At 44.4% G+C, this 23759-nt stretch overlaps 1 protein-coding gene across 9 annotated transcripts in view; it reads left to right on the top strand.

The window, feature by feature from the left end:
- Arhgef28 (Rho guanine nucleotide exchange factor (GEF) 28) overlaps window positions 1–23759 on the top strand; it is a 308082-nt gene that overhangs the window by 241073 nt on the left and 43250 nt on the right. For all 9 annotated transcript variants that reach the window (XR_873729.2, XM_006517518.3, NM_012026.2 and 6 more), the window contains 10 exons: window positions 55–195; window positions 4056–4303; window positions 7774–7896; window positions 8960–9077; window positions 11640–11894; window positions 13958–14034; window positions 18622–18800; window positions 19863–19954; window positions 20905–21087; window positions 23019–23150. Coding sequence is in view for 8 of the 9 variants with exons in the window: in XM_006517518.3 (XP_006517581.1) it covers window positions 55–195; window positions 4056–4303; window positions 7774–7896; window positions 8960–9077; window positions 11640–11894; window positions 13958–14034; window positions 18622–18800; window positions 19863–19954; window positions 20905–21087; window positions 23019–23150 (1548 nt within the window). In the remaining variant the exon portion in view is untranslated. The remainder of the gene's footprint in view (window positions 1–54; window positions 196–4055; window positions 4304–7773; window positions 7897–8959; window positions 9078–11639; window positions 11895–13957; window positions 14035–18621; window positions 18801–19862; window positions 19955–20904; window positions 21088–23018; window positions 23151–23759) is intronic.

Below are 23759 nucleotides of genomic sequence, written 5' to 3'. Positions count from 1 at the left end.
TTGAAGATCTCTTCATGATGTGTGCTTTACAGACTTCCGGCCTTTCTTTTCTAGATGTTGTGGATTCTTCTCTGTGGATCGACCTCAGTAGTGATGCTCAGGAGTTTGAAGCAGAGTCTTGGAGTCTCGTGGTGGACCCTTCCTTTTGCAGTAGGCAGGAGAAGGATGTCATCAAAAGACAAGATGTCATTTTTGGTGAGCATTTCAAATATGCCCCTGCAGCTGAAGCAGCGGGCTGTGGGGGAAACACATGGACAGTGTCACTGTCTGGACCTGGGTTCGGGCCGGGTTTTATCATTTTCCAGCTTTTTGATCTCAGACAAACTATGCAACTCCTCCGGACATGGACCTTCTGTTTCCCTGTAGCAGGAATTAGTTAACCCGCTCTGTGCGAGTCACATGCTTTCAGCCCCTTGCTGGAATCCTGAATTAGTTAACCTGCTCTGAGCTCCCAGTGGGCATGCGCAAGTCTCTGCCTGTCCAGGAGCCCTCTGGATTCTCTCGTACACACACACACACACACACACACACACACACACACACACACACACGCTCAAAGGATAGGCATTCCTAATCCCCCTCCCCACCCCCAGCTAGCATGCATTCTCCTCTCCAACTTTCCTGAGTCAACTTGCTAAATCAACATCTCATCTCTACTACCCCAGACCCAATGGGGGAGTGGCCACTAGGACCCTTCCACCCCTCCCCCCAATTCTTACATGGCTGGTTGCTTCCTTTCCTGCAGCTCTTACATCTGATTCTTCTCTCTTCAAATTCTCTCCCTCTCTCCAAACTATCCCTCCCTCCCTCCCTCCCTCCCTCCCTCCCTCCCTCCCTCCCTCCCCCCCCCCCATCCCACTGTCCCACTGTCCCTAGCTCGGGAATCTAAAAGTACCACCTCAGCTTTTCTGCCCAGCCATTGGCTCTATGGCAATTCTTTATTCAATCGAAGCCAGCTGGGGGCAGGAACCCTCAGGTCTGGAAGTGCAGCTTTGGGAGCAGAATTAAGACAAAGCGTTAGAACCGGTTCCTAACATTTCCCCATCAGTAGAACAGGGGTAATGAGAATCAGGTATAAAATGTTATTCCAAGGCTTAAACACAACCTTGCATGTATAATACCCATGGCATTTGATTTCCTACACCCTTAGCACATCTCTTTGAGTGACCCCTGAGTTACTTTCCTTCTTCTTCATCTAAGAGCCACAGTGAACGTTCACACACTTGCTGCAGATATCAGAGCTCCAGAGCATGACCTATGGTTGACCATCCATGCCACGGTCCCACTGTCTGTACACACTGTGCAGGGCCCTGAGTCTGGGTTAGGGCTGCATTTATGTGCCTGTAGTCCTTACTGTCTAGCTCATGTGCAGTGAGATTTCACCATGTTACACTTGTGGGATAGAGGCAATCTGAAGTAGAAACAATTAGTTTGGAAAATCTAAAGTGCAAAAAGAACGTACAAAAAACTAGTTTCCATAAGTCTTTCGATAAGACACTCTACCTGAGGCAGATCAAGGGAACTGGGGGTTTGTGTCAGAACCTTCCCGAGGCTTTGGGTGTCACATGACAGGAAGTTAAGGGGACAATGCTGTCCCTCTTAGTGTTTGTTTCTCAAGCATTTAATAGTGGTGCTGCCATGCGTCTTCAGCTTCGGGTCAACCTCACACACTGCTAAGCGCAATCGCCCCACGTGGGTGAATTATCACAGGTCGTGTGACCTTCGGTGTCTGAAAAGTTTGCTCCGCAGGCAGGATCTTTACCCTTTCATTGCCTTCCTTTCAAAGCTGAAGAGAGCTGCCATGGTGGCTTGTGCCGGGAACCTCAGCTCTGGGCAGGATTGAACATCTGAGGCCAGTTACCTGGCTATCTAGTCTCCAACCCGAAACCAAGGAAAATAAAACAAGGGCCAGAGGGTAGCTCAGTGGTAGAGTGCTTTCCTAGTGTGCCCTGGATGTCACACTCACTGTCACGTTCTCCATAGAGGGTAGGGGGTTATCCCCCTCAACCCAGACAGAAAGCTGGGGGAATATTTCTCCTGCTCAGTGTAGTTGTAATGAGTTAATGGGGTAAAGAGTTAAATGAAAGGCCAGGGGTAACTTCAAAGGGGCTCTAAACAATGTGGAAGGAAGTATGGAGTCTCTGATATTGCGGGTTCCACTGAAAGGTGTCTGCTTATGATGAAGCAAAAGTGCTGTCTTCAGACCAACTTTCTCTCCATAGCTGGCAAGTACTTTAGGATTGCTCCCAAACATGGGGGTAGCTTGGAGGCTTCTGTAGAGCTTGTCTCATGTCCCTACACTGTGGGGGCTACTGCTTTCTCTCACAATGGATTTGAAAAAGTTGAAATATAATCCATCCATCATAAAGTTGCACACCACATGGAACCAGATGTCTTTAGTGTGCTCCCCAAAGTTGTGAAGCCATCAAGCATACCCAACTCTAGGACATTTGTATCCCTTCAAAAGGAAACCTCCTACCCACTAGAGCTGGTTTCCATTTCTCTCTCTTCCTCTGAATTTGGGCAACCACTACTCTACTTTCTGTCCTTTGCCTCACAGTGTGTGGGTCTGGGGGGGGGGGAGGCTTTACATATTTATAAGGACCATCTTACTAAAAATATATACAAACCATTCTCTTTTATAGCCAACTAATGTCTCATTATGTTTATCCAATCATCAATAGATGGACATGTTATGTTGCTTCTTCCTTTTCTTTGGAGTCATGGTAACTTCATTTTAAATCTTGTGGTGATCACAGACTGTTTCCTAAGGTGACTGCAGCATCTTACATCCCTTGCCGATGTAGGTGGCTCTAATCACCCCACCCCCTTCACCCACATGTGCTTATTGTCCACCTTTTCTTATTATAATTAGCTTGGTATGTGTGACAGGCTGTGGATTTTGGTTTTAGTTTGCATTTCCCCACTAGGGATATTGAATTTGGATGGGGAGTGGGGGGATGATGAGGGTAGGGGTGGGGTGGAAGTCGTGGTAACAGTGGGAGTGGGTAATAATCTAACTCCAAACTAAGGCAAAAGCCTTAGAGACAATCCTACCACTACATTTTATCTCAAGCCCTACTGAACATCTTTTTGGTTACTTAGTGGCCATTTGTTTATAATTTTGAAGTAATAATTATTAAAATCCTTTGTCCATTTTTGAATTCTTGAAAACATTTAAAGACTTTTTCACATATATATATGTATATGATATTTTATGTGCATATAATATATATAAAATAAGAATTTAGTCTTTATACTTTATATAGAATGCTATATACCATATATGTATAACATATGTATGTATATTTTCCTCTGAAGAAAACTCAATTTTGGAAATGATCCTGTGGCAGAAAGAATCTACTAGTATAAAGCCTTGGGAGACTTTGTCACATTTAGTTTATGTCATTTCACCAGGCATTACTGTGAGTGTACTCAACTGGCGTGTACTCAATGCAAAAAGCAAGGAAAAAAAGACTTCTCCCTATGAAGTTGTTATATTTTCTACAGCTTTGGCATGAGAGTCGAAGCTTTGGGAAACATTTGATTCTTAGCTGCTGTACTTGGCTTTCATCTGTGGGTCTGCTTCTAATCTCTGAACAATTAATATTTGGAGTGTACACAAAATGTTAATCAGCACTGACTTTTATTTTGGCAAAAAAATGGTGGTCCTATTTGTCTAGAACATTCCTTCAGCCTTGCTTGTGTAGTGTAAAATTGAGTTGCTTTTTGTCTGTTTGCTTGCTCATGACAGATCAATATTTTTATTAATTGATATTATGTAAGTTTCTGTAGCTCATGCAACAACTGAATTTGTATATGCAGGAAGTGGATTTCATGTTGGATTATGAAATGATACAAAAGGACCAGATACTTGCTATTCTTTAGTATCCCACATCAGTCTGGTCTGCAAAAGGTGACCTGTTAGGGACTAGGCAAATACAAGCTGTAATTCTGAATTCCTTTCAGTATCTGTGCTTGATTGTTTGTAGTCACGTAGGAAAGGCTGCACACCCACGTTACAGCTGCGTCATGCGTGTGCTCGCATGTTTCAGAGCTGATGCAGACAGAGGTCCACCACATCCAGACTCTGCTCATCATGTCCGAGGTCTTCAGGAAAGGCATGAAGGAGGAACTGCAGCTGGACCACAGCACGGTGGACAAGATCTTCCCCTGCTTAGATGAGCTGCTGGAGACTCACCGGCACTTCTTCTTCAGCATGAAGGAGCGCAGGCAGGAGTCCTGCGCTGGCAGTGACAGGAACTTTGTGATCAACCAAATTGGAGACATTCTGGTACAACAGGTAAGAAGGGTGTTGAGCCGGGCTCAGAACCCTTAATGTTTGCAGAACTCCCTTTTTAGATTTATTCATTTTGTAAGAATGAATGTTTTGTCTGAATGCAATGTCTGTGCACTTTGTGCATGACTGCTGCCCACAGACGATAGAACACAGTATCAGATCCCCTGGCACTGGAGTTACAGATGGTTGTGAGCTACCATGTGGGTGCTGGTAAAGAAACCCAAGTCCCCTGCAAGAGTAACAAGTGTTCTTAATCTCTTAGCCCTTTCTACAGCTCTCCTTTGCAGACTCTTTATTGATTAAAATCCCTTGGAGAAATAGAAGCGATTTTATTACAGTTGCTAGGTAGGGGCCAGGGGCTTTCTTTTATTGGGTGTTGGTGGATCCTGGCTGCATAACAGATGTCAGAGGGCTTCTGACCGCCAATGACTATCTCCTGTGTATGGCTCAGGACCTGGCTTGGCAAACTGCAAGAAAGTCTTTACTGTCTGGAGGTTGTGAATCCCGGAACAAAAGAGTTCTTCTCATTTGTTTATTAACATATTCCAGCGCCTACAGTGGATCTGTGGATCCTTAGACTTGGAGTATTTGTTGAATGATTGATGAGAGAGAGAGAGAGAGAGAGAGACAGACAGACAGACAGACACACCAGGTGTAGCATCAGCTTATTGCTTTAGTGTGGCGTTTCCTAGGTGGATGTTGAAGTGTCACCTTCTCTAAGAATTACAGTATTTGAAATGTTCCCACTCTACCCAAGGCAGCCATGGAGTTAAGCTGTTGGTCTGTATGTGAAAGATAGAAAAGTTGGTTCACTGATGGCATAGATGGAATTAAATACAACATTTTCAATGCATATACAAATGTGGGGGCATGTTGCCTGGTAACCACTCTTACAGGTCTAACAACGGGAAGGTCTGTGTTAGAAACTTTTAACCAGAGAGAGATCTGCTTTGTAGTTTACAGTCTGAGCTCCGTTCTGTCTCTGACGCCTATCTGAAACAGGGTGGCATGAGGGACTTTGCAACATAGTTTAAATAAAATTGTCAGGATGCAGAGAGCATTCAAAACCGAAAGGGAAGGTTTTAATTCTGTCATGTGAAGTTATCTGAATTTCTCTTTCCTTAATATAAATAGTCACAATTTGATCCTTCTTGAACTCTAATCATTGAAACCGGTTTTGTTCTTAGATTATCGTTTTTTCATATTTAATGGAAATGTGTGTCTTTATCAGTTCCGTGTTTAATTTTGTGTGGCTGAAGCAGGGACAACAGTCGTGTCATCGGCATCACTGGACCTGGGCCCAGCAGCCCAAGGGTTAAAGCATAGATTTCCCTTTTGGGAAATGGATGAACTTGTCTGTGTTCCTGTCCCTTGTTGGTATGGTCAGTGTGGCGTGTGGCCAGAGTTCCTGGCTATTCCTCTCGCACTGTTCTTAGCCGGTGGTTGAGGGGCTGGGTTTCCAGGGAACAAAGGAGCAGACAGGTGTTTCAGGGTGTAGGAAGGCAGACTTGGTGCAGCCTAGGGTTTAACTGGATACATGCTTCAGAAGGCTGGGGTTAGGTGTGCTGGCACGGAGTCAGCAGAGACTCGTGTGTGGGTGGGAAATGGTGGATATGGTCCAAGTTCTTTCATTTTAGCTTCAGGGACAAAAGGCTTACCCAAAATTTGTTAAAAAAAAAAAAAATGAGGCTCAGTGTTCTGCCTCTCCGTGGTTTCCATAGGAACGAGCTAAGATCTGAGATTTGCTAAGTAGAATTTTAATTGCTTGCATTGTCATTCCTCCAGTTGTAACAAAGCATGCTGACACCACGGTCAGCATGCTAATCTCCATACCATCTGGACAATGATCTTGTCACAGGGCTTCCTACTTCCCTCTTGCCCCACTCCCAACTCCTCTGTTAAGTCCTGGAAACTGTTTACTTCTGTTATTTTTTTTTCAAAAACATTTTATAAATGGAAATACATAGTATATAGTCTTTAGGGAAATGACACAATTCTTTTAATCATATCAGTGGTTATATCTGTCCAGTAGTTAGTTCTTTTTTTCCTAGTAAAGAGTATTCGATGCTGTGGATGTACCCTGCGTTTCTACATTGCTCACTTATAGGAAGACATCTCATTACTTCTAGTTAATACCCATTACTGATCAACTTGCCATGGTTAGGTACAAACCCAGGTTTTGACTTTGTTGGAATAAAATCTAAAAATGCATTTTGTGGATTTTCTAGTAGGTTTTTTTTTTTAAGTCAGTTGTATAAGGTTGAGATTCACTTCTGTTTCTCTTCTCTTCTGTTTTTGTACAATTATAGAAAGGCAGTTCTCGTCCCCTGCCCCTAATGAGCTGGGTTTTGTGCCTTTGCCAGAAATCACTTGTGTGCGGGGGTTTCTACTCTGTTCTACAGAGTCCTGTGTCTATATCTTTCAATTCTGGCTTGAAAATGGGAACTGTGTAATAATCTTGATAAAGCTTTGTATTCATTTAGATTTTTTTCAAAACGTTTAAACCTTATATGCACGCGTGTGTTTTGCCTGCTTATGTCTGTGAACTACTTTTATTCCTGGTAGCAGCAAAGGTCAGAAGAGGGCATCAGATCCCCTGGAACTGTAGTTATAGAAAGTTGTGAGTTTCCATGTGGGTCCTGGGAAATGAATCTCGGTCTTCTGCAAGAGTAGCAGGTATTTTAAACTGCTAAGCCATCTCTCCAGCCTCTAGGCATTTAGAGTTTTGAACTCTCAATATTGTGTAGTTTTTATACAAGTGTTTTGTTGGACTTTATTTTAGCAACTGTCATTTAAGGATCATCTCTTCAGACGTACTATCTTCAGGTCATCTCATCAACACAGATAAAACGGAGCAGAGGAGAAAAGTCCAAAGATGGTGGAAGGCATTCTAAGTCCTTTTCTAGAGAGGCTGTCTGTCGCAGTGACCTTACTTGTGGATAGATTATGTAGAATGATCATGGTCTTAAGAAAAAAACCTCACAGCTAAATTATGTAGCCAGCCCTCCCAACACTGCCCTATGTCTCTGAATTCTATAAAGATCCCCCTAGGTCAGGCTGATGTAAGCAGTCAGCCCACAGCTTTCCTTCTCCCCACAAGTTAGCATGTTGGTTATTCTCTGTTCTCTTCTCATCATGGCTAATGATCACCCGTGAAGTCAGGCATTCAGTGTAAACAGTTCTACGACTAAGAGTTTTTAATAATGAAGCTGCATAAAAAAACAGAGCAAAAAATAAAGCATTGGATGTTTTCATCTGGCTGCTTGATCGTTTGTTTTGTACAATATGATCCTGTTAGGCTGGCCCTTTCTACTTAATCATTTGCTTTTATTTTAATTTAAGAAGTGCCCTGGGGGAAGGAGAGTGATTGTATTTGGGAAATCTATGGTGCTTTGAAATACACAAAAACTATGTGTTCTTTTCCCTACGAACCTAATGGCTGCATTTATAAACCATTATGGAAATGTTCTCAGTTTTCAGAGGAAAATGCAAGCAAAATGAAGAGGATCTATGGAGAATTCTGCAGCCATCACAAAGAAGCCATGAGTCTCTTTAAAGAGCTGCAGCAGAACAAGAAGTTTCAGAATTTTATTAAGGTAAGTAAGCGCTATTCAAACCCATTGCAGAGCAGGAGGCCAGTGTGTGGCAATAGTTCATGTTTGCGTCTTAATGATATAAGCATGTTTCATATCTCAGTTCTATTTCTCAGGGGAAGGAGAGGAAATGGTGGGCTCATAGCACAGGTGGGAAGTCTAGATGGTAGTAAAATATTTCTCCCAGACAATTTCATTTGCTGTCTTGTATTTGTAAGGCCATGTTCTCCAGGCTTCTGAGAATATTGGCAACGTTCAGGGAAGTGGTCTCATACCCTGACAAGTTGTGTATCAGAAAAATCTAAGCAAAAGCAAAGAGAGAATCTGCTTACCCATGGATTTGCTTCAGAGTGAATTCATTTAAACCAAGGCCATGACATCAGATAGTTCCATCTGTGTCTTTCTGAGCACTTTATCTTTTAACATATCATGGTAACATCAGCACACTTAAACTATCAGTCATTTTCTGATATCGTCAGTTTTCACTGTTCATTTCTTGAAACTGTATCGTTAAGCCAGGACCTGGCCAAGGTCCACCGATCCCCGTGGAGGTCACATCTCTAAAACCCCCTTTCAGTAGAATTCTCTTCCTCCCTTCTTCCTCCACCTTTCACTTTTATCTAATGGAAGAAATGTCTCCAACCTTCTGGGTTCCTACCTTTTTATCTGTCATTTTGTGAGTTCTACCAGATTCTCCTCTGGTTTCTTTTCATAGATATGTACAATGGGCCTTGAAGACTTAGAGAATATTTTTGAAATGTTTAAGAAAAGGATTGCTCTGTGAGAAGGGACTTTAAGTGCCACAGTGTGTGATAGCAAAGGTGGAGGGAGACATGTTAGCAAAGCAGATAGTGGGCATGCTCAGATTTCCATTGTTGTTCAAAAGCCTACTCCTGAACCCCGTGTTTGCTCATTTGGGAATTAGAGGTACTGCAGATCAGCATGTCTTGAAATGTTTTCCCACCTCAACTATAGTGGTAAATGTCAAAAGTACAAAATTCAATGGTTATGTGTACAGTTTAATTAATGGTGAGTGGTGTGTATAAAAATGTATATTCTTTTCAAGATCCGAAATAGCAACCTGTTGGCTCGTCGCCGCGGAATCCCGGAGTGCATCCTGCTAGTTACCCAGCGCATCACAAAGTACCCAGTCTTGGTGGAAAGGATCCTGCAGTACACCAAGGGTGAGAGATTATTTCTGGGACCTTTCCCTGTCTTGTGAGTTTTAGTCACAACTGAGGGGTCCCGAAGAGCCTTGAGTGCTGAGTTCTTCCACTCACAAATGCTCTCCCTGTGAGCAAGCTTTTAAAGCCTCGAGTTGTAACTCATTTTTGGGAAATTACTTTATTTTTAATCCCGTTTATTCTGTGGTTGGGAAGTAGTATGCACGGCATACGTGTGATGATCAGAGACCTTGCAGAATTTGGTCCTTTCCTTCTGCCACTTTTATTTTATGCTTCTTTAGAACTTAATGCATGAGAGAACATAAAAATAGCGTTTGGAGATAGCAGCATAGATTTTTGCTCTCAGCGAGAGAATGAATAAAAAACAATAGGGCTTTTCATTTTGCATTGTGCGGATTTTCTTAAGGTTCTACGATATCCCAGGAACTAAACTGTGTCAGATAATGTTAGTCAATTAGTCTCACTCCAGGGTTCACTCCCATGCCAAGTTCTTGGTAGACTAGATAGCAGCAGTGATCTGCTCCCCTTAGCAGTGGGAGCTGCGTCTGTGACATCTTGGCAGAGTCATCGAGATAGCATACAGATGCCCCCTCCTCCGAGCAGGCATTGCCAAAGGCCAATCCTGAGCCTTCCGGAGCCTTGGCCATCGGTTCTCACAACTGTTAATGGGAGCGGTCCTCAGCCTCACTATCTGTCCTTCACAAGGGGGTGTGTCCACATGCAGATTCTGAGTCAGTGGGTGTGAGTAGAGCTGGGGGTCGGGGAGAATTTGAAAAGACCCCCACGGAGGCCGGTGCTGTTACCTTTGGGTTGTGAATCATTGGGAGAGAGTGATCTGTAAGACTTTGAACCTTCTCTGGTAGTTACTCTGGGTCATCTGGTAATTCAACTTCACTTTTCTTTCCTAGTTTTGAAGTAGTTTCTTTATAAGTAAATTTCCTTATAAAGACTAGAAAGGCGCTGTCAAGGAGTGAGGTGTGTTCTTTGGAAGACAGCGATCCCCTTTGAACTATGGGGATCGGGTGTGCTCTGTGGGTGTTCTGATAGCGCTCCCAGCATCTGTGTGTGCACTGGAAACCTTAAAGGAAGAGACTCTGGAGGACCAATTCTGCTCTCCTCACTGCTCTTTCTAAACACGTGTTTCTTCAGCTGGAGCCTCCGGAGAGCCTTTGGCTTCTCTGCCAGTTTTCTGGTTTTCCCTCCCTCTTCCTCCCTTCCTCTTCGCTCTTCAGGCTCAGGCCCCTGAGCAAATATCAACTAGCTGATCTTTATCATCAAATCCCCCCAAAGTAGCCAGATTCCCTTCCATCTGCCGTTTCCAGAACCCAGTCTCTGGAACTCCTCCAGACCTTTTTCTTAAGACAGCCTGGAGGTGAGAGGAGTGGCCGTTGGTTTAAAGAGTAACGGGAGCTACAGTCTGTTCTGTATGCAAAGCCTGGCTGACTTCTGTGAGGCTCAGTGCCTGGGACCTCAAAATGTTTTTCTTTACTTTCAAGATCAGAAGAAAAAATGATAGGTCAAGAACATTTTAATTATAACATTAAGATCCTCAATTTTATGCTAATATAATTTTGAATAATTTTTTTTTAAGAACCCAGAAGACAAATGAGTCTTGGGCCATTTAAATCACCCTGTGGCTCCATTTCAGAGGACATGAGCTTGGCCCCACAGCTGGCTTCAGTCGTTAGAAATACAGCATGGGGTAACTTACCTGTTTCTAGGAAGGGAGGAGTGCCCAGGTTACGCCAAACATAGCCTCTGCTTATATTACATATAATATATATTCATTATATAATATACTATAATTATATTACACATATATACATATATGGATAGATAGATAGATAGATAGATAGATAGATAGATAGATAGATAGATAGACAGGTAGCATATAATATGTGCTACTTTTTTTCTTGCTGTGACAAAATACCAGATAAGAAGGAGCTTCAAGAAGAAAGGGTTAATTTTGTCTCACAGTCTGTCATGACAGGGAAGGCGTGGCAGTCGGGGCATGAGGCAGGAGGCTACATTTGTATCTGCAGATGAGAAGCTGAGAGAGAGAGGGAGGGAGGGAGTGAGGGAGAGAGAGAGAGGGGGGAGAGAGAGAGAGAGAACGAAAGAAGGAAAGAGAAAGAAAGATGGCCTTCTGTCTGCTTGCTTCTCCCTTTTTGTTCAGTCTGGCACGGGAGGCCACGCAGTGGTGCTCTCCTAAGGGAAGCTGTTCTAGGACCTCTCACAGAAATGCCCTGAGGCACACTTCCTGGCAATTCTAAATCCAGTCAGTAGACAATGAAGATAAGCTATTGTACTGCTGCAGACTTATCCCTGGACTTAGGGAAGGCAGACACCTTATTGTCAGCTAATGCATGCCTACTAACGCAAATCTTTTCTATCGACTATTTTACTGCTTCTTGGTGGTGATGCTGAGAGCCATTTAAGTATTTGAACTTAATCCAACGTCTTTCTCATGGCATCTTTGTTACATTTAAAACCTTAGAAAGAGTAATCACTCTCCCTATTCTGGATTATTATCCTTTGCTTTTCCTTTGTTCTTTCATGCAGAAAGGACTGAAGAGCACCGGGACCTGTGCAAAGCTCTCGGCTTAATTAAAGACATGATCGCAGCCGTGGACCTGAAAGTCAGCGAATACGAGAAGAACCAAAAATGGCTCGAGATCCTAAATAAAATCGAGAACAAAACATACACAAAGCTCAAAAATGGCCACGTGTTTAGAAAGCAGGCGCTGCTGAGCCAGGAACGGGCTCTCCTGCATGATGGGCTTGTCTACTGGAAAACCGCTACGGGTCGCTTCAAAGGTACCGGGCGTGGCTTCCCCAAGGCAACCTCCCCTTTCCTACAGATTACTCACTACTCATTCAACACAGGACAGACTTTCAAAAGAAAAAAACGGCCCTGACTTGCAGGCACACCTACACAGACCCTCAACGTTTTCAGTCAAAACGTCGGGTTGTGAAGCTCAGTAGGTAGATGTGACGAGGTGACACACACATTTGACCGGAGCCTGCTGTCCCAGGCAGAGCCCTTCACATGTAGTTTCATGACTATGGAAGCTTGTGAGGCTGGAAGCCAAACCAGTTGAGAGTTCTGTACATTGTTGGGGTAGAAATATTCCGCTAGGCTGGGCGTGGTGGCGCACGCCTTTAATCCCAGCACTCGGGAGGCAGAGGCAGGCAGATTTCTGAGTTCGAGGCCAGCCTGGTCTACAAAGTGAGTTCCAGGACAGCCAGGGCTACAGAGAAACCCTGTCTTGAAAAAAACCAAAAAAAAAAAAAAACCAAACAAACAAAAAAAAACAAACAAAAAAAAAAAAACAAACAAACAAAAAAAAGAAATATTCCGCTAAATGTGGTGTATTGCAAGCAAGAAAAGCACACTTCTACACAGAGAGGGTCTGCCGCATGCCAAGACAGCCTGAGGCTTTCAGACAATGAAGGGGGAAAATGGGGGAACTTTAAATAGCATCTGTGTTATTAACAGGACACATTTACCTGTACACAGGCACCAGGGGAAGGGAGCAGAGGAAGGACGTATTCTATTATAGTTGCTCTTCCTCAGTGGTACAATTTGCTAACAGACTTAAACTTGACTCTGTTAGTTTGCTTCGGGTCCAGGACTGTTCATTTAGGTTTCTCCAGGTCTTAGCACTCTAGCTATCGCCTTGTCTATCCTGGGTTTTCTTATACATCTGGGGCCTGAAAACCTGATTTGAGCTCCAGTCTCCTTCCCAAGACTGATTTCATTGGTCAGGGCTCGAAGGTCAAGCTTAAAGGTTTGCCTGTTCGGTGTCCACCACAGCCTCTAAAGGGCCTTGCCTGCCTCCTGCTTCCTTCATCTCATTCACACCCTTCGGCAAGGAGGAGAGGAAAGATTTACTCCACTATAGTTGCTTGACTTGACGGTCTTTGTGCACCAGAGGGCGAACAGAGGTATATGCTGATGAGCAGTGTGCAGTGTCGGGTTGAAAATCTATTCAGTGCAAGCCACACAATGCCTTTGCTTTTTGCCCACCGAATAGGAGCACTTGTTCGGATTAGGGTATGCAGTGGTTGTAGGAGTAGGCGTAGTTCTTGAGAAGTTTCCAAGGGAAGTAAAGAAACCCAGCGTCACTCAGACTTGGAGCAGGTTTGGCTCTATCTCTTGATGCAGAGAAAGCTGCTACCTTCCAGGTTTGTTTTTCGAGACAGGGTTTCTCTGTGTAGTCCCGGCTGTCCTGGAACTCACTCTGTAGACCAGGCTGGCCTTGAACTTGCAGAGATCGACCTGCCTCTGCCTCCCGAGTGCTGGGACTAAAGGTGTGTGCCACCAACATGCCCAGCGCTCCCTCGCACTTTTAACTAGCTACATTTCCTCCTAAAGGCAAGGCCGTGTTCCATTCTCTTAGGACCTGCTTTCATAGAGGGGAGGCTGGGCGCTTGCTGACACCAGGTCTTGTTATGTAACTCGGGCTGGCCTCAAACTCATGACCCTCTGGCCTCAGCCTCCCAAGTCCCGGGATTGCACACATATATCACCTTTCCATCTCGGGGCCTTTTTATGTATGATTTTTTTCTTTCGTTTTGAAAACTGGGCTCCTAAACATTTTCTAGAGATTCACCTCTTATTACAATCCTATAGTTTACCTATAGTGTCACATTAAAAAAAATACACACTTAAACAGATTCCTATACATTTTACCTATGATAGATCTTAGCTATCCTAATAAAAGGTTGTTGTTTTTTTTTTTTTAAGTAAAAGTTTCACAGAAAGTCTTTCATTTTGTTAGACAGATTTAAATGTCAATTGTGAAATTAAAGTAGCTGGTAAAGCCATCGAGGCTGCGGTTCCCTTCGTTAATGCTGCTGCGTTTCTGTCTTTGCAGACATCCTGGCTCTGCTACTAACTGACGTGCTGCTCTTCTTACAAGAAAAAGACCAGAAATACATCTTTGCAGCTGTTGTAAGTATATGACCATGCAATGCACATTTTAAACTAGTTAGTTCTGTATTTCCTTCAACAAAGCCCAATATTCCTCATTTAAAAAAAAATGTTGCTTGGCAAGAATATGCCCATACAATATCCCCACTGCTACAGTGGATTTCATAACTGGTTCAGCAGGCAGTTTAATCAATTGGAAATATTGCAATAGCCCAGCATTGATAGTGAACAGACACTGCTCTCGGGGCCCCGGGTGCCTCCCTGCTGTCTGTCTACCTGGGCTCAGCTCTGGCAACGGAGCTATCAGTGTTGGGCATAGGTCATTTCCAGCATCTTGCTCTCTTTTTCTGCCAGATGGTCCTCTTGCTACGCCATTCACTAGCCTCATCTATGAGCTGCCGCTTCTTCCAAACAAGAGAACACCACGGTTCCTAAAGGAGAGTACACTTTCCACTTTTCTTAGTGTTAGGGAATGAACCAAGGACATTTTGCATACTACAAAATGTTCTCCCACTGAACTACAGCCTCCGGCTTAAAGAAAACGCTCAGTCCTGCCATTGCTGCTTCTAATGACTATGGCCATTCTGTGTCCCCTCCCTTTGTGGTATGTAGTTCATTCTCACTGCTCACACACAACTGGATTGTAGCCTACCACTGAAAACTAGTAATTTATAGCATACCACATACAGCCTCTGGTACAGCCTTTCTCCGAAGGGTACAGAGGAGGAGAAATGTCACAGGAACTCCTTGTTTGTGCCGTGGGCCATCATGCACTGCTAGAAAGAAACTGAAGCACAGTACTCATGTAAGGGTTTAGTATGCATCCAGTGATAGGCTGTTTGTGTCTCTTAGCACACTATTACTCCAAAAATCGAATTTTTGGGAAAATTCAAAGTTTTAATAAAGTGTTCTTTGCTGTCCAAAGAAAGTAAAAAGGCATGCCTGATCAGTGATGGGCTGTGAGAGGGAGGGGCTGGAACCTGCCTGCCTGTGTTCTGCAGATTGGCCCAAGCGGCTTCTTCCCCCCTCTCATCAGCACCCTGATGCTGACTACAGCAGAGGATAGCATGGAGCCTTACACTCCATACCCCCTGGCCTATTTGCACTTTATCTATTACAGATTTCATTAACACTTCCCACTTTGTCTGCTAGCCTCCCCATGTTAGTACCTGGAAAACTCTGAAAGAACACAGAGGAAACCCCAGGAAGATAGAATCACTGAAATTAACCTATAGGATGTTGGGGGCCAAGCTGATGAGAAATGTTCACATTATATCACTATAGAAAAGATTTCTTTAGATCCAAATCCTGAAAAGAGGTGAATATACCTTCACATAGGTGATACTGAAGAGCAAAGGAGAAGGCATTCTCTTACCTTCTGAGAATCAAGTATATTCTACTTCTATTGCATATGCTTTCTTATCACATTTATCTGACAGCAGCCCTGTCTCATAAATCTCTTATAGTGATTGTCTAAGGGAATTGAATCATTAGCTCGGAGTCTACCATGTCTGAATTTCCTAGTTCCCACTACAAAGTTTAGAAATCTGTCCTTATACTAGGACCCACAGGTTAGATTCTTCATTCCCTTTGACCAGAAGAAAAAAAAAATCTTAATAGGTCCTTATCTTGTGTACATAGAAGACATGATGAATTTGGAAACTATCAGAAGGATCTGAAAGCAATAACAGTAGAAAGTACTGTCCTTACAGGAGAGTTCTGTTGTTGTTGGTGTTGGTGGTGGTGGTGGTGGTGGTGGTGGTGGTGGTGGTGGTGTGTGTGTGTGTGCGTGCGTGCATGCAGGTACCCTCAGAGACCAGAAAAAGGTGTCCAATCACCTGGAGCCAGAGTTATGGGTGTTTGTGAGCCACCTAACATGTGTGCTGGGAACCAAACTCTGAGTCCTCTGAAATATTTAATGTTCTTTACCTCTGAGCCATCTCTCCAGCACCAACATAATTAAAAACAAGTCATTTAGCTGGAAATGGGATCTAGAATAAAGCTGGAATACCTGCTTTCTGCATCTAGGATGACTCTCTTGACAATTTCAACACTGAAGCGGTAGAAAAGAGAAGATGAGCATGTTTGTCTGTGAGTTAAATTGATAGTAGGAAGCAAGCTTGGGGACTTTCTGCCTCAGTGGAATCACAAGTACCAGTGGAGATGAGGTAGCAGTTGGGCTGGAGGTAGCCTCTCCTTACCCAGTCCCCTTCATCAGAAGGAGAGGGCTTCCATTCCAGGTGTCTGTAGAGATTGGGCAGGGATGTAAATGAAGTTGACAGTGAGTGTTCCTAGGACAGTGGCAAGCAGGGGGAACTGTCCTCAACTAGTGGGTGCGTGCCTAGTGTCCAAGTGACCATGCTTACTGAGCTACAGCTGACGTTTATAAATGACGTGAGGATATGGTCCAGGGTCCAGTTTTTTGTCTCTACTAAGCACCTCCAACTCTAGAGTAGTTCTAAAAGGTGGAAATTCCTACCCACAAATGTTGGTAACCATGACAACAGCAAAGGCTTTAAAATGCTATGATTCAAACAAAATCCGCCCTGCAGACTGCAGTAGGCCCGTGCATCATCAGAGTGTGCATCATCTGTTCAGAGCTGATATGTTGCTTTCATTCCTGGAGATGTTGAATCTTTTATCACTAGTGTTTATATAGTTAATATAGACGATGATAAGCATGCCTTTAATGCCTTCTGGTTGGCATGGATTTAATTAATTTTCCTTTCTACCCTTTATTCATCCTTCATTTTTGAAACATCTTGCCACCACCACCCTTTCTCTGGAGCACTAACCTACTACTACTACTAATTTCATATTATTTCATATCAAGCAACTCAAACCCCATGTTACATTTTTTTTTTTCGAGACAGGGTTTCTCTGTATAGCCCTGGCTGTCCTGGAACTCACTCTGTAGACCAGGCTGGTCTCAAACTCAGAAATCTGCCTGCCTCTGCCTCCCAAGTGCTGGGATTAAAGGTGTGCGCCACCACTGCCCGGCCCCATGTTACATCTTAATATACTGCATTTTTATATATAGAAAAAGGAAGCTGAAACATAGACCTCCAATACTAAAAGGGATCTTACTAATACTTAGAGGACCTCTCTATTACAGAGGGCAGGATTCAAGATCTTCCTTAAAACCGATTTACCTTCCATTTCCAGAGGCCAAACATGAGACTGGGTAGACCAGTAGTCTGTTCCATCATGCTCTTCTCCCCTCCCCCCACTGCTCTGAAAAACCTGAAGAGCACTCCAGAGATGCCTTGGCCAATAACACCAGATGCTGCATAGCTATGCAATGCTGGGAAGGCAGACAAGCCAGCACTGAGAAGTCACTGGTGGAGAATATGGAATGGCAAACTGTGGATAAAGGCTTCACTCAGTCCACAAGGGAGAAACAAAACCACATGCTACAGCCAGCTCTGTAGACAGCGATGGGAACCGCAGACCAAAGCAGATTCCATACTCCCACGTAGCTTCCCATCCTGCAGACATTCTTTTGGCCCTTCTTTTAACCACAGCTCTTGAGCCAGGTGTGGGACTATTAATGTTGCCAACTGTGAGGCTCCAGGGCATAGCGTGGAGGCGCTGCAAGACCACGGTAAATACTGGTAGAAGTTACTTCCTTATTATACCTTGGACACCAACTCCTAGACTTTCTGACAATTTGCCTCAGATGGAATTATGTTCAATCCATTTTGCAGACATTAATTGCCTATTCTGTGCAAGGCAGTGTGTCTGGCATATGAAGATGAGTTAGGGCCTGACCTGCTCACCACGTGTTCATCTGGTTGGTGAGGAAGAGCCACCTACAGGTAGAGAGGTAGTAGACATGGGGCTGAGATCTCTAAGGCCTGAGCAGAGGAGGCCGGTGATGCCTAAGGGCTCTCTGATCTTGTCTGCCCACTTCCACATTTTTATTTGCTAACCTTATTTCCTAGAGGTCTGTTTCTATCACAGTCTTCTAATTATTGCCAAATCCAATGGCTTCCAGGTCCCCATCCTTTACAATCTTATTGTAACTTCAGATATGCCATTTTTAAAATCCCATCTTCAATCACAGTAGTTTCATTTTTTCTCTTCTCCCTCTGATCTTTTTAAAATTGTCCTTTGAATTTACAAACTTAAAAAAAATACTTATTTAAAAAAAAATCTGGACATCTCTGTGTGGGTATAAGTATAGTGCAGTGGCCAAAAGAAGAGACCATATCTCCTGGAGCTGTAGTTACCGGTGGCTTTGAGTGACCCAGTATGGGTACTGGGGACCAAACTCAGGTCCTCTGCAAAAGTAGCGTTTGCTGTTAACCGCTGAGCCACCTTCTCGGCCTCTAACCTGCCAACCTCCAGGATCGTTACTCCCCTCAGTTCTCATTCTCCATCTGTGTTGGCTTGAGTAAGAAATGCCCTCTACCGGCTCTTAGGTTGAGTGCTGTCTTCAGCTGCTGGTGCCAAACACTGTCATAGCCAGCGGAGAGCTAATGTGATACTTTTTCTGCTCTCTGTTGGTTCCCAAATGCTGTTGCTCTCCGTGGCTCCTGGATTCCAGGTAACTCTCCAGTTTAAAGACTGTGCAGTTTCACCTGTGCATCCTCTTCCCTCTCGCAGGACCAGAAGCCATCAGTGATTTCCCTCCAGAAGCTGATTGCTAGAGAAGTTGCCAACGAGGAGAGAGGCATGTTTCTGATCAGTGCTTCGTCAGCCGGCCCCGAGATGTACGAAATCCACACCAATTCCAAGGAGGAGCGGAATAACTGGATGAGGCGGATCCAGCAGGCAGTAGAAAGGTAACTGAGCTTCTCTTCACCTATGGAATGCCCTTGTTCAGTTGTGGGACATTGTTCTAACTGTATCTCTCCTGCATGAAAACTTTGCCTCAGCCAGAATTGCCTGCTCCCTGACCTTTGCCCCTGCCTGCCGTAGCATGTCACCTGCAGCTCTGCCCTCTGCACGCCCTCCCTGCATGCCGTGCCTCCCCACTCTGCCTGTGTGCTTTGGTGTGGCTCCTGCTCACCTGCTTCATGAAGAGCTCTTCGGCCCAGGTGTTCTCTGCTGTACCTAAGATGTTGTCACGCCCACTTTCTAAGGCACTTGTTTGGTGCCTGCCATCTCTCTTCTGTAGTTGTTACATTTTACACGTCGGTGTGTGTGGGATTCCATAGACTGGAAGCTCCTTCTGAGCAGGGACCATGTCTTCTGTTTCTCCGTGTGCCTGAGGAACCATTCAAATAAATGCCTGGCAAACTTCATTCTTCTCACTCAGTGCATTGCTCATTACTCGTGCGAGGATAGTTTTGATAACGGAGGCACAAGGGTAGGAGTTATGATTATTACTGGTAATTTAATTAGTTTATTACTGGTAATTTAATCCAATTTAATTAGATGAGCTTGGAATTCTGTAAGGTACTCCCATCTCTACCACATCTACCCAGTATGGCCATCTACTATGTGTCCCACAATCCTTCTATTCTAGAGCCATCAAGAGGAGTTTCACAATGGTCCAAAACCAAAAATGTTGTTATCTTAGTTGCACTCAATGCCATAATGCCAGTGTTGCTGTTGCTGGTGGTGGTGGTGGTGGTGGTGGTGGTAGTGATGGTTGCGGGGGTTGAGATATTTGAACCATCCTCTAGAGACTTTGAATCTATGTTGTAGCATGTGAGTACTCTAGAAAACTAATCTCTTGGCAGGGAGGAGCAATGCGTTCTCTTTGTTCGGGTTTTGTTGTTGTTGTTGTTGTTTTGTTTTGCTTTGTGGCTAGTTCTCTTGCTAAGTTTCCAGGTGTTTCTAATAAGCTTAGACGTCCTTGAAACTGGTTTCAGTGATGCCTTGACTGTTGTCTTTTCAAGTTGTCCAGAGGAAGAAGGAGGAAGGACGAGCGAGTCGGATGAAGAGAGGCGGAAAGCTGAAGCTAGAGTGGCCAAGATTCAGCAATGTCAAGGTGTGTGTGTGTGCAGCTCTGGCTGTGGCCTTGAGTGTCAGGACAATCATGATGCCATTAGTGAAGGTGATGACACTGTTTAACTGTGTATACCTAAGGTCCACACCTTCTCCAAAACCACATTCAACAGCCCTGGTACAAGTGACTCAGATACTCATGCAAATTCATGTAGACACACATGAGGCAATTACTGTGGGCTGTATGGTGCTGGTGAAGAATGGAGTTTCGGCCATGCCAAGCTTCTATGACTAGACCAGGAGTTCAACAGGCAGGGCCGGAGGCACTGTGAAGCCAATGAGTGTGATTTATCTTACTAATTCTCAACTCCAGGCCTTATGTTAGAGTCACTCGGGAAGGTTAGTAAATATTTCTTGTCTGCTCCCCAACTCCTTTAACTAAACGAAGCAGGGACTCTCTGGATTTGATGCTACTGAGGGTCTTTAGGCTTTAAGACTCCTGGAACACAGGAAAATTAACGCATGCAGAGACGGTCATAGAAACTAGACGTTTAGAAGCAGATCCATAAACCAGCTTTGACTTTGACCAAGACAGAGAAGGCTGAGACTTCTCAGCCCTGTGCCCTTCACCCCTGGGAGCCTTCACCTGCTCCAGAGAGGGCTGCCTCAATTCTCTTTCCTGAGCTGGGTATTCAGTCTTAATAGAAAGACATCACCATAAACAACAACAACAAAATAAATTTGCAAGGTTTTCCATATTTTGGGGAAGGTACATAACATTTATTTATCAAGGGCAGTGCAGGATGGGAGAGATGTTAAGTCACTTGCAGTCACAGGTCGCAATCACAAGGGAATTTGAATCTCTACCACCCAACAAAAGTGCTGGGCCAGACTGCTTACTAAATCGTGGCGCCTTGTCCTCCTAACGTGATTTGCACAGTAAGTCCGTGGCCAGGCTCATGATAGCCTTTTATGGTGAATACGTCTTCACAGAAATACTCAGTAACCAAGACCAACAGATTTGCACGTACTTGGAAGAAAAGCTGCATATCTACGCTGAACTTGGGGAACTGAGTGGCTTTGAGGATGTCCACCTAGAACCCCATCTGCTCATCAAACCTGACCCTGGAGAGCCTCCCCAGGCAGCGTCCCTGCTTGCAGCAGCCCTGAGAGAAGGTGAGCTGCCCCTGGAAACGATTTGGTTTGACGGACTGAGACCGAGTTTACAGGGTCCCCATTACAGGTCTTGCATGGTGGCCCTGGTGCCGAGGTGTATTTGTAGCCAGATGAAACAGAATACTTATTCTCATAGAATCTATGTTTCCGAAGTCTCAAAGATAAAGAAATAAGTATGCCGGACTGTAAGTATGGAGTCTGTGAGGAACAATATGCAGAAGTGGAGAATCATAGCGTCCTTGCGAGGGAGTGGCTGTGCTTCACATTTGGTGGCCAGGGCCATTGGTAGCAGACGCAGAGTAGCAGGCAGATTTGGGATGTGCCTGGGAAATAACGTGGAGGAGGCTGACAGCATCCATGCTCCTTCATGGAGCAGATCGCTGCTCGTAGACTTAGCAGTGGCTTCAGCTTCCTTCTCTCTATCAAATCTTCCCTAATGAGGGGCTGCAAGGCCATTGGCTTTGGTTCCAGGAGCTGGGAAGGCACCATGTAGGCCACAGATGAGAATCCATGCTGGGTCACTGGTCTATACCTGACTGCAGGGATTCTTGCCGGGGTGGGGACATCACTGTCTAAATAAAGACAGTGAGCGCACACTTTGAAAAGCCCCCTTGCTCTGCTGGGCTTCTGTTTTCCTTCCCTTCTCTTCTTGAATCCCACGGCTCTTCCAGGTCAGCTCAGTGCCCACCCCTTTAGGAACTTCTTCCCAGTCCCAGTAGCGACTGTGGCTCTCCTGCTCCTTTGTGTGGCCATAGCTGCAAGTGGCTCTTTCCCCCTTCTCCCTCGAAGTAGCCATAGCCAGAGAACAGTGGGTGCTCAGTGGGTCGTTCTCTGACCCGAATGTGGTCTGTGTGGAGGATGCTTTAGAAATGGTTACAAGGTCCCCGACACATTCCACCTGCTAGCTGAGACTCCTTTATGTAAGTAAACATGGCTCCTTTTGAGGGAGTGGTACTTCCCACGAGGACCAGAGAGCAGATGGAACTGTATACCATTAAAAGCAGATTTGAAGAAACACTCCTTTGAGGAACAGCTACTATCTTAGTAACAATGTTTCAAATCCTAATACCCAATAGTGCATGTGTCTTAATAGAATTACAGGAAGGTTTCCAGGATACTAGTTGACTAAAAGTTACATTTGAAATATTTTATACAATAGATTTTTAAAAAATATGTTAAATTCTCTATGCAAAAGGGTGCTGCTATCAGCTGCTGTAGACTGCGGGGTTGCGTGATTTTTCTGTAAGTGGCCAGCTGTTACGTATTTTCATTTTTTTTCAGATCACAGCCTTTTGGGGGATATAGGTTTATGTGTTCATGAACATGTGTTTATACAACTATTAGAACCAGGAAGGCAGACTGGGGACGTAGTACAGTGAGTACAATTCTTGCTGAAGATGTATGGGGCCTTGGGCATCAATTATTGTGTCATAGAAACCAGTCATGGTGGCATACTCCTGGAATCCCAGCACTTGCGAGGTAAAGGCAGGAGGGTCAAGAGTTCAGGGTTACCCTTAGGTAACCCTTAGGGTGTTTGAGCCCAGCGTCGTCTACCGCAAGCTCTTTTAGGGGGAAAAATAAAGAAAAGTAAAACCAAATTGTAGTTCCCTGGGTTGTATAATAACAGTTGCTGATCAAATGTGATTTAACAACTCTTGGTTGATCACAACATCCAATCTTTGTGTTGCAACAAATTGTGATCTACAAAGTTCCTGCTCAAGAGCCACGTGGCAGAGTTTCAATCCGATTCATTAATTCACAAAACAAACTCATAACATTTTAAGTAAGTTTACAGTTTTGCATTGAGTTTTAGTCATTACCGCCTGGGGCCCATGCAGCCCACCTGTTGCAGGTTGGACACACCTGGTAAACTACACTATCTCTCTGTATATTTATGGCTTAGATTTAGTTTTGCTTTTCCTCCTTCCTAGCCGAGAGTCTGCAAGTGGCTGTGAAGGCTTCAAAGATGGGCGATGTAAGCCAGTCATCCGAAGAAAGCCCTGGAGGGACTGTCCTGATGGACACACCCAGTACACAGGATGTACCAGCGTCACCAACTGCTTGTAAGTGACGACAGCACAGGCCTTGGCCACGAGCCTGCGCACAGCCTCTAGTGCATATAGTGGTCACATAAAACAAAAGCAGTAACTACCTGATTTCAGGGGAACTTAATGTAATTTTTTTGTAACTAGAAAAAAAAAACCTTGAGAATAATCATGCTGGTCATAAAGAGATATTATATGTGACAATGGCACTTGTATTTCAAGGACAAAGACTTAACATTGGTAGGCTGTACTGTTCTGTCCTTCGGCTAAGCCTCCCCTCCCCCCATGGCATGCAGGTGCACGTGTGAGCGTGAGGTTTGGTGGCATCATTATAGACACGATTGCCAAACAGGAACCCAAGACCTCGGACATGCCAGGCGAGCAGCCTACCACTGAGCCTCACCCTCAGCCCTCCCAGGGACTCTTCTTCATGTTGGAATATACTCTCTGTTTTGAGCAGATCTCAGTTTATGATCCTCCTGCCTTAGAAGCACTGAACTCACAGGTGTACACCATCACACTCAGCTGTCAATGTATTTTAAAAATAATAAGGTAGAGAATAAGCTTAGCAATGTCTCAGAGCCCAATTATGCTGTTTTTATGTAGAGTTTTAAGCTAAATACGGAA

The sequence above is a fragment of the Mus musculus genome, chromosome 13 (genome assembly GCF_000001635.26).
Source record: "Mus musculus strain C57BL/6J chromosome 13, GRCm38.p6 C57BL/6J".
Classification (NCBI taxonomy): domain Eukaryota; kingdom Metazoa; phylum Chordata; class Mammalia; order Rodentia; family Muridae; genus Mus; species Mus musculus.
Note: the sequence above shows the minus strand (reverse complement) of the source record. Positions and strands in the feature narration are given on the sequence as shown.